Below are 19,735 nucleotides of genomic sequence, written 5' to 3'. Positions count from 1 at the left end.
AGAAGGAAGGGCCTTGAACTCCAGCACAGAAATGCGTGTTGCCCAGGTGTGCCAGGAAAACTGTGGAATCTGGGCTCTAGCCTGTGTTCCTTGTTTCATGCACGTGTTTGGTCTGCAGGGCCCGGCTTCAGAGAACTCTTTGTCTGGGCCTTACTTCACGATGCCCAGGTATGTAGAGTGGCCCCCTGGGAAGTGATCATTCTTTGGTTTGATCTTTAAAGGAGTTTTATGTCTCCACAGGGGGAGTAATGGGGCATTAACTTTTTTCAGAATATTTATGACCCATCTGTTTGCTAAAAGTGTTTCTCAGATATATGATTGTTAATATTTGTGTGTTCCCCCTTTAAGGGGATGGATGCTTTAAAAAGTATTTCAGCCCTTGGGACAGCAGAGTTGTCCTTCCACAAGGGCCAGGGTTTCCCATCTACATGGATAATTGTCTTTAATGCATGCTCTGCAGCTAAGGAAGAGAGGGGTAGCTGACTCCCACACCTGAGAGATATTACTCTAAAGCAGGGGTGTCAAACTCATTTTCACCGGGGGCCACGTCAGCCTTGCAGTTGCTTCAAAGAGCCTAATGTAATTTTAGGATGGTATAAATGTAACTACTCCTTAAGCAGGGGCAATGAGCTCAGCACTTTCGCCGGAGAGAAACAAGGTGCCGGGCCAGTAAAACAAGGTGGAGGGCCGGGTCTTGTGTTTGCCACCTGTGCTCTAAAAGGTTTCCTTTGTTACCAGCATGCAATCATTTATTCTCCTGCAGACCTTCAGGCTGGGTGGAGCGGATGAGGTAAGGCTGCCTTACCACTGTCTGGGGACAGCAGAGAGCTCCCTGGAACGGCTGTCTTCATGCGGCTGTGTTTGGGCGCATGTTGCCGTTCAGAGTCTTTGTATAATTCTCCCAGCAAACTCGAGACACAAAGGTGCAGGAGACTAGCAAGACTGGTTGTTAAACTAAAGAAATTCAACCACTGTGTGAAGCAAGGATAAGGAATAGAAAACACTTGATTTCTATTAGATCTTTCCTAGTAAGAGCTCATGGGTTCTGAAGAAAATATATAATATGATGTATGTAGTGTTTCTGGGAGGTGGGATGGGATTAGGGAGCCATTTTCTATTCCTAACCTGGCACAGGACTAGTTCTGAATTTTTTTTTAAATGTTGTCAGGAAATACAGTTGCAGTCTATTATATGAGGAAGAACTGCCTCTCTCCCTCAAGACAGTGGCCCTAAGCCACGGGGCCTCTGGGGACCATATGCGGGTGATACCCCCTCCTCCACATCGAGTGACAGATGAATAAAAAGTTGCCCTCCACAGAGGTACAATGGTCCTCTGTCCTTCTCTAGGAGACTTTAATAAAGTAACTGAATCAAACGAAATTTGATCAGATGTGTCTAGTTCAACCTTCTTGCTTTGCCCCTTAACAATTTATTGAGGGGTTTCTACCCATGGTCCTGTTTTATTAAATGATATTTGAAGTGTTCCACTCTCTGAGAAAAAGTGGTTTATATCTTTGGCATACATTTACATAATCTCATTAAGGAAATCTCTTCAGCGTGGTTAAACTATCCCAATTTTCTTTTTTTAATCTTACCTTTGGTAGAAGAAAGACTATTTTCTCCAAAGGGAACAGGAAGCAAACATGGAGTCCAGACACACTTTGAGAAGCTAAGGCTATAATTGTAGTTGTATTTTTTATGTTATGTGTTTGAAGTTTGTTAGCAGAGATGGATGAGAAGTAATTGTTATGTTTTGGGGAATACAGTCTTGTAAGAATAGAACACTATAGCTAATGTATTTTAAATGCAGGTTTTAAAAATAATTCTTTGTTGCCTTAGAAAATGTTTCTGTATTAAAAAAAAAAACAGGGTGATAAATTACCAGCAATCTTTCAGCTTCCCACTGGAGCCATCAAATCAAGGGTTAACCTCCCAGGATTCCCCTGAATTAATCAGGAGCTAAGCCAGGGGCTTACTGGGCAGGGGGAGGGGATTGGCAGAGCTCCACCTCCCCCAAGAGGCTTGCAGCACCGCAGTGCAGCCCGCTGGGGCATGCCCACTGAGAGAAAGCAGGCCATTACACAAATAACGGAGCTTTCCCGGCTGCTCCCTCAGGCACAGAAAGCACAGCCCTGTTCCCACATAAGCAGGGTCCCTGCTTATCACGCCCAAACTTCCATTTCCAAAGAATGGACACAATGGGTTGTGTTCTATAAAGTAGGATTTTTTTTTGGTCCAGAGTGAAATGTAAATGTATATTCATCTTTCTTTCTCATTTAAGCAGTGATCTGGGATGAACTCCTAGGTCATCTTTATTCATTCATTCAGCTCTCTAGATAAAGAGGAAACTATAGGACCCACCCATAAAGCCAGAATTCAAGATGGCCCTGTATTGACCTCCAAAGCACTTGCAGCACTTGGTGAAATGAAGATTCCCAGGCCTCTCCCTCAATTTAAAGAATTGGAAATTCTTGGGGCAGGATGTGGGAACCCACATTATCGATAAGGTCCCCAGGTGATCCTTGTGCGTGTTCAAATCTAAGACCTGCCTACCCTAGGGTTGTTTTTGTTCAAAACAAATCCCTATCAGCCTTGAGTGTTTTAAGCTTTCCTATTAAAGAACAAAATATGTTTTCCCTCACGTACTGGTCCATTTAGTTGTTTTAGTTGCTTGTGTACTGGACACGGTGAGTGGACTTCATCTGCAGGAGGAGGAACGCCCACACTCATGCTTGTGTGTGTCATTCAGGACCTTAGCGTCTCAGTGACAGAAATTAGCCCCTGGTTTCCTTCCTTCCTCTGCCTTCTGTGGGATGACCTTACCTACAGCTGCAGGCCTATCTACTTCCAGAAGGGTTGCTCAGTCTTTCAGGAATCAGAACAAGCATTCGAATCAAATGCAAGATCACAAGTCCCTGGGAATTAACACTTTCTATCTAATTGCAGTCTTTTTATCCTAACAGACTTGCCAGGGTTCCTCTTTTTTAACTTTGGCCAGGACACTTCCCCAGTTCCCAGTCTCCTCCACTCCTGGGCCAGCCTTACATGAGCCTTGCTAAGACTCTGAGACCCTTTCCTCTCTTCCTCCTGCCGGTCTTCTGTCTGTAGTGATGAATCCTGCCCTCATCGGTCCAGCCCAGTACTGAAGATCCCTGACCTTAGGGACAAATTCCTAGAAAGGGCCACCTCCATACCCTGGAAGAGACCTACACTGGTACCCACTCCTGGCCAAACCACATTTCCCCCTGAATCTCACCTCCCCCAGTCTCACCTCTGCTTTTAGAAGTCAACTTCCCTCCTCTGTCATTTTTTTATCCCCTGTAGCTAAAATCCCAATGTGAATTATGACAAAGTCTACTAGAGTAGTCAGTTTCTAGAAATACAATCTGAGATTCTGAAAAGGAAAGGGAAACAGCATCCTACCGTCCTCCTGCCCCTCAGACAGCTCTTCAGTTATGAGCCTTTGGCTCCATAGAGCTCGCCTCAAAGGACAAGTACTTGGTCTCAGCCCCTCTCCCCCACCCCCTACCCCCCAGCCCCACCCCAGGCCTTGTGCAAAGACCTAGGCAGCAGGAGTCAGACAGACAACGAATTCTCCAACCTATGAATCAATATGGTCTAAATCTGAGAAAACCTACTTCCTGAAAATCTGCATGAAGGAATTTACATGAGGTCGATATTCTCATGCTAGTTTAGGTTAAGTTGTTATTCTGTAGGCTGGATATTTAAGTTCAGAAGACCCCCAATAAGCTCTTATCTTTCAGCAGGCTGTGGGCCACCTCAAAGCCCACATCACTTAAAAATAATTAGCTGCTTCTCCTACCTAAGCTAGTGATTCGATGATCCATATGCTAAACCAGACTTCTATGGGAGAATAAAAGAAAAAAAAAGACCAGAGTGCCAGAAGGAAGCTTAGTTTTTAAGGTAAATTTAGATTCCCTTACAGGACAATTGAAAAATCTCAGAAGATGCCCTAAACCCAGGGAATACGTAGTTTTTCCATGCCCGCCACGTTTTTGTTCCCCTATTTGCTGAGCCCTATTCCCAACTTTACATTCTGTGTGGAAAATAATGAACATGATACTTAGCACTTCCTTTTGATAAAGAAAATGCTTCATATTACTCATACTGAGAGTTATTTCTAAAAGATGGAGAATAGCTTCCAGATGTATTTTTCCGTTGTGGACTTGCCTTCTTTGAGTACTGACAGAGGGGAGGTTTTATCAAGGTCTTTGTGATGGGCTTGTTTGTGAGAAGATACTAGTGGAGCACATCTAAGTGTTTATCACCAACAGGCAACAGAAAGGAGCATATGGCAGGAAGAGAAATAGATGTTTGCCCAAGAAGCGTGGCTTGTTAACACTCCCACCCTCATCCTAAACTCTGCGGATATGGACTTAGAGCATCACGCACATCTACTCGTATCAGAAAAGAGAAAAACAGAAGTCAGACATTGATTTCTTCAACATGGGACTGATGAGTAATGCTAATTTGGATATTCATATCAAAGATGGTGGTATTTCAACTCAGAAATCCTGTGCATTCGGCTTCACTGGGGCTGGCATCTGGGCAGTCTGTGTGAGGGGGTTAGAAAAATACGAGCTTTAGCATTTTTGTGCAACTCTTTATGGTAAATCAAGAGCAGTTAAAGGGAGGACTGAGCTGTTCTACAAAATTGAGCTCAGGGACAAAGAATCTCTTCCTTCAGAAATTGCTTTTGAAGAATGTGTGTAGATTGCAGATTAAGACCAGACTAAAATGAACCTTTAGAACACAGAGCCAGTTTTTACCTGGTATTGGCCAAAAGCAAAGCATTGCTCCAGCTCAGCTATGACCCACAAAAACCCTGTTGATTAGTTCTTGAAGTCTACGTTGCATTTATTAACTTGCAGCTGTACTCGAACTCCCGCCCGCCATGGAGAAGAGGGGTAGGGCAGTGCTGCGGCATGGTAAGGGCCTCTCTATTGAGCATTTGTTGGTAGAATTCTCTAGAACTTAGTGGGACCCTAAGTATCATTACCTGCTTCTTAGCGTCTATTTTATGTCTGAGGAAATGCTGCTGTAGTCAAAGAACTTGGCAAAGCTGCCAGAAGCAGGACTGAAATTAGCTGTTCTGTTTCCCAATTCAGTGTTATTTCTACTCCACAGTATTCCTTTCATCTTAAGGCTACTATGTTATTTTTATAGTTTAATAGTTCTTGACATAATATTAGTATTTGGACTTACATGTTTGTATTCAAAATTGCTTTCCATTCACCTACTTAACTTTATAAGGAAGCCATCCCCTTCTTTGGGATGTTACCATCAAGACTGGCGACAATATGGCATGCTTGGCATTTATATCGGAATGGAATTGTGGGCGAAGAAAAAGGCACCTCAGAGCTTTGAGAAATTTTCATTTTTTTTAACAAAAGTAACTATCATAGAGCAAGAGAGCCTCAATTTAGGGAGAAACATAAGTTGCCTTAGGCTTCAGGTACTTAAAGTGGGGGAAATGCCTTTGGTGTTTTTTCTCAGCTCTCTCTGTTTTCTCCATTGGTAATTCCATTGAATTTCCAGGTTTTAACTATCACTTCCAGAAAAAGAATTCAAAACTATTCCTTCAACTATCATTTCTTAAGTACCCAGCCCCTCTTCCAAACTATGTCCTGGGCGTGTGGTCCAGGACCTCCCCAGGCTGCTCACGTACAAGATGCACAAGGGGAAACCTTTGTCTCCACCCTGCTGGCACCCACACCCCGGTAGCCCCTGTGTTTCCAGTTCCCATTCAGTCTACCCGGCTCCTCCTCCTACTTCTCCTATGAGGCAGGCTCCGAATCGTGGCGCTCTCTCTTCTCACCAGTTCCCATTGCCAATCTCTACTGCTTTGCTTGTCTCTTCTGCTGACACCAGCTGTGCTTCAGGATCCTATTGCCGATAGGTTCCCTTTCATAGTCTCTTGTTCCATCTCAAGTGCTGGTGTGAAAACCCCTTTCACCATCCTATGACCCTATCTTATATCAACAATGTACTCAAACACCAGTTTCACATATTCTTCCTGACCCATTCAGTCAAAAGTACTTCCACCCACCCTGGACTCCGAAAGATCTTATTCTCTACCTTTCTCCTAACACATACTTGTTACTTAATAAAAGTACTTATTGGGCATATAATATGTATCAGGCCCTATATATACATTTTCATTTAATCCCCTCAGCAGCCCTATAAGACCTAGAAGGGCCTCTACCCCAGAGATCCCGACTTCATTGGTTTGGGGTACAGCCTGGGCATGGGGACCTTTATAGACTCCATGGGGGATTCCAATGTGTGAGGACCACTGGTGTAACTCCAAACCCATTAGTCAGCTTTTCTCCAGTAGTTGCTGCCACATTTGGAGCTTTAAAAAATAACCAAATGCTGGACTGCAGCCCAGCTGTACCAAATAGTAATTTCTGGGGGCTAGAGGTTGGGAATCCATGTGTTAACAAAGCTTCACAGGGGATTCTTCACACAACCAGGATGGAGAACCACTTTCTCAATCAGACCCTGCACCATCTCCCCATATTACAGCTCTACAGGTAATTATGTGTGTCTACTCTACTGTGCAGTCCATACATCTTTAAGGACAAGTTTACATTTTATCCATCTTGATCTGTCCCCTGGCACCTAGCAAGATCCCTTGTACATGTTTTAGAAACTAACAAACGTTTTTAAAAATAAAATATAATGCCATTTGATGACCTTATTAAGAAGACAAGGAATACTTCACACAATAATTATTCTCTTTGTACTAGGTTTTTAATCTCTAATGCACTGACCTGGAACTGAGCAAGTCATTCCGGTCCTCTGAGCATCACAGGAGCACGGCTATGCAGTGTCAGAGCAGGATTTGAACCCAGCTCCTCTGACAACTCTCTTTCCCTTGCATCCCTGGCCTTAAAAGCAACTCCAAAGTGCAGTAACCACCTACGTGTTCGGATAGATTTTGTCAGACTTGTTTCTATCATCTGAACATCACCTGTCACATGGGGGGAATAAAACTGTTGGCATCATGAAACGGATTTGGAAAAACATATCGATTTAAAACCAAAAATTAATTATGTGACCTAAGATATATCCCTTTCTCATCAGTCTGACCCTCCCTACCCCCCGGTGTACATATGAACAAACACACCCTTCAATTGTTTGTTGACATTTCTTGACAAGTATTTCATTACTATTGTACATTGGTAATTTTCTTAGTTTTCCTTTCCTTGGTTTGTGCTATGTCTCAGACTTTTCAAATAACCTGAGATTCTGATTGTAAGGAAAGTTCATCTAAAGGTTTATATACAGATACTGAGGACAGTAAATTGGCCTAAGAGTTCATTCATTATGAATATGCACACAAAATGTGCACCGGGAGAAAGTTGAAATGACAAATAAGGCCTAGAAACCTGGATTCCAGGGGCTTTTTTTTTTTTTCTTGCCATTTCCAAGACAGGTGACTCTACACAGGGAGCGAACTTTCCAGAACCGCTTTCCTCACCTAAAACATGAAAGGGAGAAGGACCTAAAATAGATACCCCCAAAATTTTCTTTCAAATATTATTATTTTAAAAGATTGTAGAATTTCATAATTCAGTACCAGGATTTTGGTCACAATTAACTTAATAATTACTCCTTAGCCTTATTACCCTGTTGGTATTTTTAAAGGTGAATAGATTCATAATGAAATTTGCAGACTTCTTTACAATTTAGAAAGTGTTCACCTCCATTATCTCCTTTGGTTTTTATAACAGAATTGCAGAACAGCAGAATATTCTGCTATTTTATAACAGAATTGCAGAACAGTTACTACCCCCATTTCACAGAAAATTGAACTGAGAAGCAGAGAGGTTAGATGACTTGCCCAGGGTAACGAAATCAGAATGTGACAAATCTAGATCCCTACTGGACCCACCTCTGACCCCCAGCGACAGCTCCATGGCCACAGGCACAGCTGGAGATGGAGGCCCGGCAGACCCGCCATGCAGACAGCTCAGCCCAGTGGCCTGTCTGCTTCCCCAAAATGTTTTCTAGCCCAGACACCTATCAATCACTTTAGAATAGAATACTAAGCAGGGACTTATTTAGCATATCATTGCTGGGTGTGTATTTTCCTGAGCATTTATAGATCTGAGTTTTTCCAAGAAGCTGAGTGTTCCTGATAATATACGACAGATAATGATAAATGAGCATCTGTGTAAGCCTAGCTGGGAAGAGACCCAGGAACTGTTAACACCACTCCTGTGAAGTTAATCCAGTTTCTTTTAGCTGTTTCTTTATTAGTTAAGGAGGTCCTTCCAAAAATAAAAAATAAGTAAAAAATGTGACTGCAATGACGTTTCAGCATCGTTGCCTTTAGGAACATTTTCAAATATTTATAAAGTAGCTCTTCTGACCAAAGCTTAAAGCAAAGGTGCATTAAGTGTGAATTTAGTTAACTTCAAATGTGGGTGGCTGAAAAACTACCCCTGAAATAACCTAAGTAAGCCTCCTCGTTGGCGTTGCCAGATGGGCAGCTCTGGGCGCAGACGTGAAGGGGGACGGGAAGAGGTATGATTCCGAGCAGCCAGGACTCCTAGGGGCAGCCCTCAGGCTTTGGTCCTGCTTCCCGACTGATAGCAGCGTGGCTTGCTTTGGGAGAACTGAATAACTCAAGGGAAACAAAAACAAAATGAAAAAGGAATTCCCAGGCAAGCCCCTAGGAAGGACAGCAGATGCTATATCTTGCTGCTCCTCGGAGGCCAGAGACCTGCTTCCCACTTTGGTTCCTTATGGCAAAGAGGGAAAAGAAAAATCTCAGAAGATGGTTTGGTGCTCAGGGACGCATTTAGAAAGGCAAACCAATGTGGAAACTTGGTTAGCTACTACACTAAGCTCCAGGGTCCAGTGAATCACAGCAATTACTTCTGCGACCTGGTTTTAGAGGGTCCTCCACACTGTTTCTAGGAACACAGCTAGCGCACACACACACACACACACACACAATTGTCTTCACCCCTCCTCCACACACCCGACTTCATCATCCCAAAGCACAGCCACACAAATCCTTCCCACTTTCCACCCTTTCATGGTTCTGTTTCCCCAAACCATCATGTAATGAAGTCAGCACTGTGGCTCTTCTCCTACATGCAGTGTATAACCAAAGGGACTTTTTCAAAAGATGCCTTTTGTTTCGTTCTGGGGAGTCTGGACTATCTAGTGTATACTTTGGCTAAAAACTGAAAATTAGAGTCCAATATTCTCCTTCCTGTTTCCGCGCAACTCACCAAAACAAGCCCCCCAAATGGTGCAAGTCTTCCTAACCCTGCTTCAGGAGGAAGCCAAGGAATAAGGAATGAAGCACTCATGGGCACTGTGATGAATCACAGTGTTACTGGGTACTCAGTGCTGCCCATGAATATCTATGCTCGAAATGGCCGGTTCATGCCATTGCCCCTGAGTCTTTTATTCAGTGTAGACTTTGGCCTCTGCAACACCATCCCCAAATGAAGGAAAGCTCTGAGCCACACGTCTGGAAGAAGATGGCCATGTGATCCCACTCAGTGAAGAGCTGGAGAGAAACAAACATCATCCGTTAACAAGGGCTGGTAATGCAACTGTTTCCTTTCGTAGCTCAGTGCTCAACTTTCTGGTCATTTTGTCTGGCTATGAACTTCCTCTAAATGTAAAAAAAATAGTTCTTGAAAAAATAGCAATAGCACAGCATAATAATAATGCTGCCTTGAGAAATGCTCAGAGTATAATATTCCTCTTTTGTCACAGGCCTTGAGGAAGGACACTGAGGGCACTTTGACAGCCATTATGTTACAAAAGATACAAGCCAATGTAGGCTGTGCCAGATGTAATTTTGCCTTTCTCAAAAGAAACACTGCTGCATCCCAGATGTAAATTTGACTGTGTCCTGCACTTACTGTTCTATTACAGGTGATTCACATAACAGGCCGGCTACGACTGCGGGTGTCGCTGTCCCACGGGAGGACCGTCCCCAGCCAAATCATGGGTCTCGTGGTTGTGGCACATGCCTTGCCTCCCCCTACAATCAATGAAGTCAGAATCGACTGCCATATGTTCGTCACTCGAGTAAATATGGACCTCAATATCATTTACTGTGAAAATAGGTACTTGGTTTTTGTTTCCATTCACCCTGCTGTATGTCGCACCTTGGTGAGGGTTGGTGTCTTCTGCAGCCTAAGGGATTTTACTCTCCCAATGAGGCTCATTATAAGTCCCGACCTTACTTTTACTGGCTGCTTGGACTGACACCAAACATGCTTTTTATTTAAAATTTACATTGCTTCCCTGATGTACATCAGGGATAACAATGGAATGAATTGGGATGCCCAGACATCCATGTGCTATAACTAAGGCCCATTTTGGCCAAAAAACCCCGGAGAGAGCAGTGCTGAGACATTACTGGGAAAAGGATGCAGGAAAAGTTATCTCCTGGTCCTCAGCCAGACCCTCTCCCCGACTACTGCAAGGGCCCCGCCTCCTGATGGTCAGCGTTCAGACAGGCATCATGCATGTCGCCTTCGTCACCTCAGGCTGCTATAACAAAGTACTGTGCACTGGTGGCCTGGACAACAGACATGTATTGCTCATAGTTCTGGAGGCTGGGAAGTCCCAGGTCAAGGTGCAGGCTGATTAGATTCCTGGTGAGAGCCTCTTCCTGGCTTACAGATGGCTGCCTTGAGCAGTGTCCTCACATAGGGAAGAGAGGGAGCTGGGGTCTCTTCTTTCTATCAGGACTTAAATTCCATCACAGGGCCCCTATCCCCATGACCTCATCCAAACCAAAGGTCCTACCTCCATCACTTGGCGGGGCGGGGAGGGGGGTTAATATATGAATCTGTGAGGGACAGAAACATTTAGTCCACAAGAAATAAAGAGAACCAATGAGCATTTTGAGCCCCCCCAAAGGAAAAAAGAAGACAAAAAAATTGCATCAGGTTCTGATTTTGATACAGGTCATTAGACTGGTCTGGGGCTTTCTATACATATATTAAATAAAACTTTTGTAATTCTCACTTTCATAAATTTTTAAAAAGATGACGCATTGTGTAAATGACTTGGCAGTCCTTCCTCAAGATTGAGCTTTTATAAAAGGACTTTTGAGCCTTTGGTTAAAAGTTCACTTTTTCCATTAAGCAAAAAGCAAGAGACAAGGAAAAGGGACAATGCCCCTTCAGACCTTTCACCTGGAAGTCACCAGCCCATCATCAGACTAATTTAAAGAGAAGGGAGGGGGGTGGCGTGTGAGGAGGGGTGGAAGGAGCTGTTCAGGTGCCGGCTGCCGAAGGCAGCATTGGCCATGCTGCCCATCCCCGGTGCCACAGGAAGAATTGCTGAGTCGAATCTGAGATGCTTTTGTGGCACGGACTGTTGTCAGGCGTGAATACAGTATATGTCCACCGAGCCCTGTGAGTACCTATGGAGGAAACATGAAAGAGCTGATGGTCAAGAGCAAGTGGCCTGGGTAATCGACCTCTCCAGGGCCGAACCAAGAGGCGGACAGACAGCATCTGCATTCGGTCCATTGGGAAGCCCTAACGCTGTTGAGACTGCATTAGAAATGCCTGCCATTTCTGGTCAGGCTTTGATTCAGAGGAAAGAATTCACCAGTGGGAGAAGATACCCACCTGACTCTTAATGTTCAGTGGGGTAGAAGATATCCTGAACCCTTCACTATCATTTAATAAGTAACTCTAAATCTATTTCTCAAGTTTTGATGGCATTAAAACTTTTATCATCATGACTCTATACTTGGCTATATCTAAGGTATCCTGGAATGGTCACAGAACGTCAGGGAAGACAGTCAGAATGATTGGCAAGAGTTGGCAAGTAATAATAACAATGGCTAACGTTTATTGAACTCTTACCATATACTTGGCAATGTCCAAAGGTCATTATATAGGGTGGGGCAAAAGTAGATTTATAGTTGTTCAGGTGGAAAATAATCCAGTAATTAATAAATAATAATGCAAGAATAAACTCTGCATTTCACATATTCACCACCTTAAACCTACTTTTGTCCCACCCTGTGCACACCATCTCACTTAAGCTTCTGGATGGTTCTGTGAGGTAGGTGTTGTCATTGTCTCATTTCCCCCAAGGCCAAGATTTGAACCCAAATCTGCCAGATTCAGAAACTAGGCACTTAGCTACATCCTGTGGGGTCGCCCTGCACTCCGAATTGTCTCTTATTTTTCTTCAGAAGTCTGGCTAAATGGTAAGGAATTGGTCAGAATAACATAAGCACCCACAAAAAACATAGTCACAGCCCCATAAAGATATTTATTTGCTAATTTAAAATGAACATAGGATGCTGGAGACCCAGGGAGGCAGGCAGAAAGTCAAAGGATGAACTATGCTATTGCTTTGAAAACATATGTCAGCTCCCTTGGTTTAGGTTTACCACCACCAATCCCTTAAAAAAGAAATGGAGACTTATCTCATTTACCTAAATGTACCCAGTGATTGTCCTGTCTCAAAACCAGCCCCTACTTTCTGTTCCTGTAATCACAGATTAATTCCTTCTGATGCGCTCCATGCACCCGGGTGCCTTATGGTGCCACAGTGCCACTCCAGTAATTGAGATTTTCTGTGATCACTTTACGGTTTTTCTTCTTCCCATTTAAAAAACAAAATAGTTTTCCACAACCCCCTATTAGCGAATACAGTACAGCATTTTCTTGCAAATGAAGATGGCACTAATCATTAAAAAGACCTGGGTGAAAGGTAATCACATATTTGCTCCAAGGGAGAAGTGTCGTGCGTCAGGTGCTGTGCTACATTCACTTCATTCGCTGTTCCCCTCACCAGCCTCCTGGGCTGTTTTACACACAAGGAACCTGAGGCTCAGAGAATAAGATGCAATCGGATTCTGATTCTAACAGAGGTCATCAGACTGGTCTGGGGCTTTCAACACAGGCAATCAGAGGTCTTGGAACCCCCTGAGCTGGTCACGTTCACCACGGTAACAGGCTCTGGTACAGAGAAGTGGTTCAGTCGTTTGGAAGGATTTCATTCAACTAAAGAATAAACTAAAAAACGTCTTCCCTAAGGAATGAAGTGGACTTTTCCCGGGGTGTATTGTTTAATTAGGGAATTGCTAACTAGAAACTAAAGTCGATCCTTGACTCTGCAGACCGCTCTTCTCCGCCCCCCACCCTCGCCCCCTCCCGGTCCCCAGGACAGCCTCGGGCAAAGCCGCCATCTGATGCCTCCAGAGGAGCTGGCACATCTCAGAAACACCAACAAGGGCTTTTTAATGACATCCTTGTTCTCTCATTTGGAGAAAGGGGGTGAAAACTGTGTGGGGAAAGCAGCTAATGGTCTCAGGAAAATACCAACTCCTCTGTTTTATACTAGAAAACCATGGAATCCCAAGAAAATACTCCCTTCTATTGCCCATTTTGTCTTATCTTACCAAGAATTCTAGCTTGGTCAAAAATATGATTTCTATTGCTAGGCACTGAGAAATTCACTCACTGGGTAGTATGTTTTCCTTTTACTCCATATTATTCTGCTCTTGTTTTATTTCTTATTTCCCGGCCTCGGGAGCCAGATTCAGCTCCCCAGCAGTGATCTCATGAGTTTCTTAAACATGTCGTTTCTAAAGATTCACTTCATATTACATGTCACATACCCCCAAATGCACAGGGACATTAAAGAAAATAAATTAAACAAAACATAAAGCTTATTTTGGACTGACCACCATGGGTCTGTATTTGGAAAGGAGGGAGGATAAAAAGCATTTTGTAGTGTTTGTGTAAACCAGGCAGATTCTCCCAACATGTTTTCCAATTTTGTTCTGTTTTCCTGTGCTCCTGCCTGAGGACACTGGCGTCTGGACAATCAGTGACAGAGGCTTACACACACGTAACGTCGAGCACAAGGCTGGGAGAGCTGCTGAAATGGTTGAAAAGTTTCTGTGTGGAATCCACCACAAAGCACCAGTTAAAAGGGCCAGGAGTGAGAACTGAGCTCCCACATGACTGAGACTAAAAAAGATAATACCCCCAGGCATCTGTATGTCTCAGCATTTAAATTATATCCCTTGAAATGCCAATTTGGACTTTGTGCCAAGAAGCAGTTGAAGCCCTTTTTCATGGAAATACCCAATAGAAGACCAATCTGTTTAAATGAAAGGTGTCTCTAATCATTTGGTATAAACATAACATGTTTTTATTTTATTAAGTAACCTTGAATTATCTTGGCCTCTAATGAGGAACTTGCATTGTTCCTAATTCTCAATAGTTTCATGAAATTGTGTTGTCTAAATGTGAATTCTGATGCAAAAAAAAGATAAGAAAATCCTATGTAATTATTTAAACACAATTGCTTGATCTAGCACATTTTATACTTTTTGGAAAAATCTGTTGTTCATTAAAGAAATAATCTTATGTATAAAGGGTTTTCCCTCAAAGTGCCAGGTCCTCCTGTGTCCCCTGGTGGAATGAAAATTGCCAGTAGATTTGTTTCGAAGTCATCCGACCAGTTTTCTATTTCCTCCATCTCTGAATTCCAGTCTGTTGTTCTTGTTGTAGGATCAGCGATTATATGGATCTGACCCCTGTAGACATCGTGGGGAAGAGGTGCTACCACTTCATCCACGCCGAGGACGTCGAGGGCATCAGGCACAGTCACTTGGACTGTAAGTACCTCCCGAGTGTGGGCACAAGCGGGCTGGTTTTGTCTCTCTGATGCCTGTTTGGTTGCAGTGCCAATTTCTCCCTTCTTGTATCCTGTGTACCTTTGAGGTGACTGTCAGCATACGGTGAGATGTGAAACATAAATCACTTCAACTTGTGCTGGAATTAGATTGAAAGTTGGACCTCAGGCCTAGAGAAATTGCTGGATCTTTAGGTGCTTACTCAGGATTTCATGGTCTCTTGTGCTTTCTCTCCCATGAGGTGATGGTGGAACCTTTGTCTTAAATGCTTTCTTGACCCTTTCATATCTAGGGAACAACTTCCACTCTGAAATTTGTGGTCTCAGCTTCAAAATATACCAGGAAAAGACAGGGTCAAACAGAACCTATAAAATTCCTACTTGACAAGCCACAAAACTAGGGGGAAGCCCAGGCGCAGGGGCAAGGCACATGGTGCAGACACGGATCTCAAAGGCAGTGTCTTCTCACTGTATTTCTGGAAAGAGGGTTATTCAGAGGAGCAGGTACCTCCACCTCCAGACTCCCGGGAGAAAGCAACTAATCTTAGCTCTTTGAGTCTGGGTCCCAGCTCCTGACCTACAGGCTGACCTCCAAGGCACCTTTTGTGGCATTTAAGCAAAGCAAGACCAGCCATTCTCTGGCTGGGTCCTAGTAGTAACCTGCACACCAGCGTCCTCATGAAGTTTTCCCTCATCAGACTCATCTGGACTGTCTACACTGTGCATGGAGGGAGTCTGATAAGCCCATAAGGTGAGAGTCACTGGGTAGACCACTTTGGAAGGAGCTGTCTTGTCTTCTTCCAACCAGAGGCCCTTTTGTGTGGCCATTCCACAGATTGTTCCTAAAAGGGGAGGGCCCTGCCAGCTTTACTCCTCAAAGGTTCTGAGCCCAGTCCTGAACTCTGATTTTAAATACATGCAAGGTGCCCCAAATGGGATGGTACACCTTGAAGTTGAAGCTTTTTGTAGTAAAAGCAGCCAGGGGGCCTTTGTATTTCTTTCCTCTCTCCTTTCGCGCCATGGTTGAGGAGAGCTGCCTCAGATCTTTCCTTTGCAGTTGTTTGCTCATTTCAAACTCAGATACTCAAAAGGATAATAGAGAGACAGTAACCTAGCCAAAGTCTCAGGTTGGGAGCATCTTGTTCTGAGCTTTTAACCCTGCATTAGCAGCAATGACCTGGGACCAAGTTCAGTGTCAAACTTTGTTTATGCCACATCTATGGGAAAAGCCTTTCCTCCAGGCTGCTCAGCAGCAGATTCTACTCCCAGCAAAGAGAGCGTGCCTTGGTATCGCACACCAGGAATTTCGGGGGCACACTTGTTGCTGTGGATAAATGGGTGTTGTATATTGCAGAAGCAGATGGCTCTTCAATTAATTGGGGGGAAAATGATGCTGTTTCCTGAAAGGAAACATCAGGTTTTTGTAGCTGGGAATTTAGAGAAAATGGAGAAAAATTAGAATCTTTAGAGGAAGCCTATGGATATCTTTTTGAACCAATATATGCCAAAGAACCAGACTTTCAACATGGGTATATTTTTTGTAGGATATTATCACAGACCACGTGTGTGGGGAGAGACGGGTGCTTTTTCATTTGGGAAATCTTAATTGAGGTCTAAATTCAGAAACCCAATGCTACAAAAAAGAACTTTGTCATCCTCAGTTATTATTTGGAAAACATCATGCTTTCTCTCTGAGATTTGATTTACAGCTTGAAGAAACACAATTGCTCAGGTACAGTGAGCTAGGGCAGTTCATTCCTCCCCATCAAGCAAAGGTCTCCAACAAAATATGTTTGATGCCATTCTTTCTGATCTACTTTTATCTCATTTTCAGTAACCGGAATAATTTGAGAGTGCTGAAAATAAACAACTCTGCCATTCACTATTGTGCTAGTCTCCTAATTTTTCTGGTATCTTGCCAACTAATAAACAGAGAAGGTATGCTTTCAAATTCCGTGATTTTTTTCATTACTTGATATTGACACACTGGCTATTGCTTTATGATTTAGCCTACTAACCATGATTGAGTTCACTCTTTCAACTCATACACATGACTTCTAATTTTAAGTTCTTTTAATAACCTTAAACATATGAAAAGCAAATAGAATGAGCTGATAATTCTGCACAGTAAAATACACTTCACATATTTAGCTATCACGCTGCGGAATAACTCCACAATGTCAAGTAGCACACAATTAGTAAAACTGTAGGGGGAGGAAAAGGAGTGTTTTGATCCTGAAGAATTTTGATCCTAATCAGATTGAAATTTCAGCGTTCTTGTAGTGCTTAGTATCTTCAATCACACACACACACACACACACACAACTGATGTCAATGTCAGGTTTTGCATTCTGTGACTGAAACAAAATGCTAAAATATACAAATGCACCTCGCTTTGTACAATAAACATTAGCATCATTATAAAGTAAGATTGAGTCTAAAATTGTGTGATGGAATATCCCATGTTTACCTACTTCTCTAACCAAAGCCAGCCCAGTAACAAAATGACAGCGTATGCAATAAGTCTTGGTTGTATAAACAGTGGGGAAAAAGGCAAAGAGCCAGCACAGCATCTTGCTTGTCCAAAGCCCTAGGCTATTACTGAAGGATGCCTCCACTGTGCCTTCTTGGCAGGAGAAGGTCATGGCGACAGAGAATCAGCTCAAGAATAAGACAGAATTCTAAAACAAAGGGATGGTCCGAAAATAAACCACATTAACTATTTAGCTTTTCTTCCTAGAGCTATTGGCACAATTCCTGGTTCTGTCCATGAAAGACAGTTTTTAGTTATCTGATAATATTTTTGATACTTTGATATCTGTCTTGTGCTCCAGTTTATGGGTAAAACTTTTTTAAAAAGACTCAATAGACTTTGATAACCCAAAATGCTATCTTTATCACTTATATCGCTTTTCCTAGCATACACATCTGCAAATCCTTAGGCGAACTTGTCTCTAGAATAAGAAAAGGAAAAGGAAATCTCAGCTGCACCAGCATTTGACAACTTTGATAAATTGAACCAAGAATGTTGGACCATCTACACTCCCATTAGGTTAGCATGAGATACCTGATAGCTCACTGGGTTTCAATGGAGAGAATCACTAAAAATCACATTATCTATACCAACATGGTGAGTTAGTGAAATTATATTGGTGTTCTAAAACCAGGGGAGCTTTAGGTCCCCTCTTTCTCACACTGTGAGCAAAATCCTCTGTTATTTTTTTTCTCTTTGTCACCTTACTGAAGCCATTGAACCCAATCTCATTGATTCTTCAGGTCAAATTGACCAAATCAACATGTCAAGGTTTGAATTTTAAACCATTCATATTAGCATTTTTTGAGCATCTTTGCCTGTCACCCTCCAGTTCTCCATTGCTCAGGAGGTATTGACCTTGAGCTGACTAGTCATGTCACCCTAGAGTCGCATATGCCAGTTTCCTAGAGCATCTGCGTCACTCCTCATCATGAAGGAGGCAGCACAACCATCTACTACTCCACCTGTATCTGTGGCCTGAAAAATAGAAGGGCAAATCGCAGGTGCTAAACCAGACAGAGAAACATGCTCTCCATTTCTCTTTAGTCCTGTTATTCCAGACTTTTGCCTACAGAAAATACTAAATTTGTCTTGAGATACCCCTAAGGTTCTCCCTGGTCAAATCAACAACTCTCTAAAACCTGGAAAGAGCCCTGAGGGAAAACTTCCTGTCCCTTTGTAACACTGTGCTTCACCAGCAAGGTTCAAGTCTGGAGCTGTGGGTCTTTAGAGAAGAGAAGCCAGCGCGTACAGAAGTGGTAGCAGTCTTCCCTTCCTAGAACCATGCAGGATGAGGAAACTCTGGGCTATTTCAGAAAGAGAGGACTTCCAGCTTGTCTATAAGATCATGGAGAGTTAAAAAGCATGGTCCGTCCAATGTATTTGGAAGTGGTTAAAAAAAAAATACAGTAGCCTAAGTTTATTTCTTAATTACTAAATTCTATACTTCCTAACAAAAGGAATACACAGCTACCTGGCATAATGCATCCCATGCTGTTTTGCATCAATATCCTCTACACTTTCCTCCTGAAGGCGTCTCATCACCAATGCATGCCGACTGCTTAATGCAGGACTAATTAGTATATCCCCTTCCAGTCTGCAGGCCCTCCATTGTAATTCCTTCCCAGCTCATTTTTTTCCACAACGGAGCATCAATCAAAGTAAGTGCCCTGCCTGCCTAGGAAACACAAGATGTCCTCCATGCATTTGTCATCTGCCACACAAACAAAGGGGGAATTTAATCGTTGATTTGGGTATGCTGCCACTGCACTCAGTAAAGGAAGCTGCAACTGAAGGCAGAAGGGAAGGTATCAAGTTTGATGGGTGGGCTAAATGCAGCGAACACAGGGGACTGTCTTCTAGTCTCTGATCTGAGCTTTTTTCAGGCCTGACTCTAGGGATTTAGCTACAGCCTAATCATTGGATGGACTGTTTTCCCCCAAAGCAAATGATTTTTGCTCTTCTTCCATATGAATATGAAAATTCCCATGAAGGGAACTATGTATAATAGCTATCATATCTGACTTCTTTTTTAAAGATGTTTATTTATTCTTAGAGAGAGGGGGAGGGAGGAAGGAGAGGAAGAGAAACATTGATGTGAGAGAGAAACATTGATCAGTTGCTTCTCACAGGAGCCCTGACCTGGGACTGGGCCCCCAACCCAGGCATGTACCCTGATCAGGAATCGAACTGGCGACCTTTTGTTTTACAGGAAGACACCCAGCCAACTGAGCCATGTCAGTCAGGGAATGTCTGACTTTTCTCAAAAGCCAAGTCAGCCTGTACGGTGTGCCTGTCCACTAATTAAAAAGACTGTCACATGGAGACAAAAAAAAGTCAGGTTTTTATGTAGGAGTGAATTAGTATTATTATTTTATGTTTTTTCTAGGGAGGGAGGAGGGTGGAAAATGCTGATTTTAGATTTTCAAGTCCAAGGATAGGCAAACAGAGAACAGAGACCAGCAAGGACCTAGCCACCATCAGAGTGTCCCTGCTACAGTGCATTATAGAAATACAGGGTTT

General features: G+C 43.1%; 1 protein-coding gene across 3 annotated transcripts in view; it reads left to right on the top strand.

Moving 5' to 3' along the window:
• Positions 1–19,735, top strand: part of NPAS3 (neuronal PAS domain protein 3) — an 850,571-nt gene that overhangs the window by 813,857 nt on the left and 16,979 nt on the right. For all 3 annotated transcript variants that reach the window (XM_053928867.2, XM_053928868.2, XM_053928866.2), the window contains exons 7-8: positions 9,931–10,124; positions 14,556–14,662. In XM_053928867.2, the coding sequence (XP_053784842.1) occupies positions 9,931–10,124; positions 14,556–14,662 (301 nt within the window). The remainder of the gene's footprint in view (positions 1–9,930; positions 10,125–14,555; positions 14,663–19,735) is intronic.

This window comes from Desmodus rotundus, chromosome 7 (genome assembly GCF_022682495.2).
Source record: "Desmodus rotundus isolate HL8 chromosome 7, HLdesRot8A.1, whole genome shotgun sequence".
Classification (NCBI taxonomy): Eukaryota; Metazoa; Chordata; class Mammalia; order Chiroptera; family Phyllostomidae; genus Desmodus; species Desmodus rotundus.
Note: the sequence above shows the minus strand (reverse complement) of the source record. Positions and strands in the feature narration are given on the sequence as shown.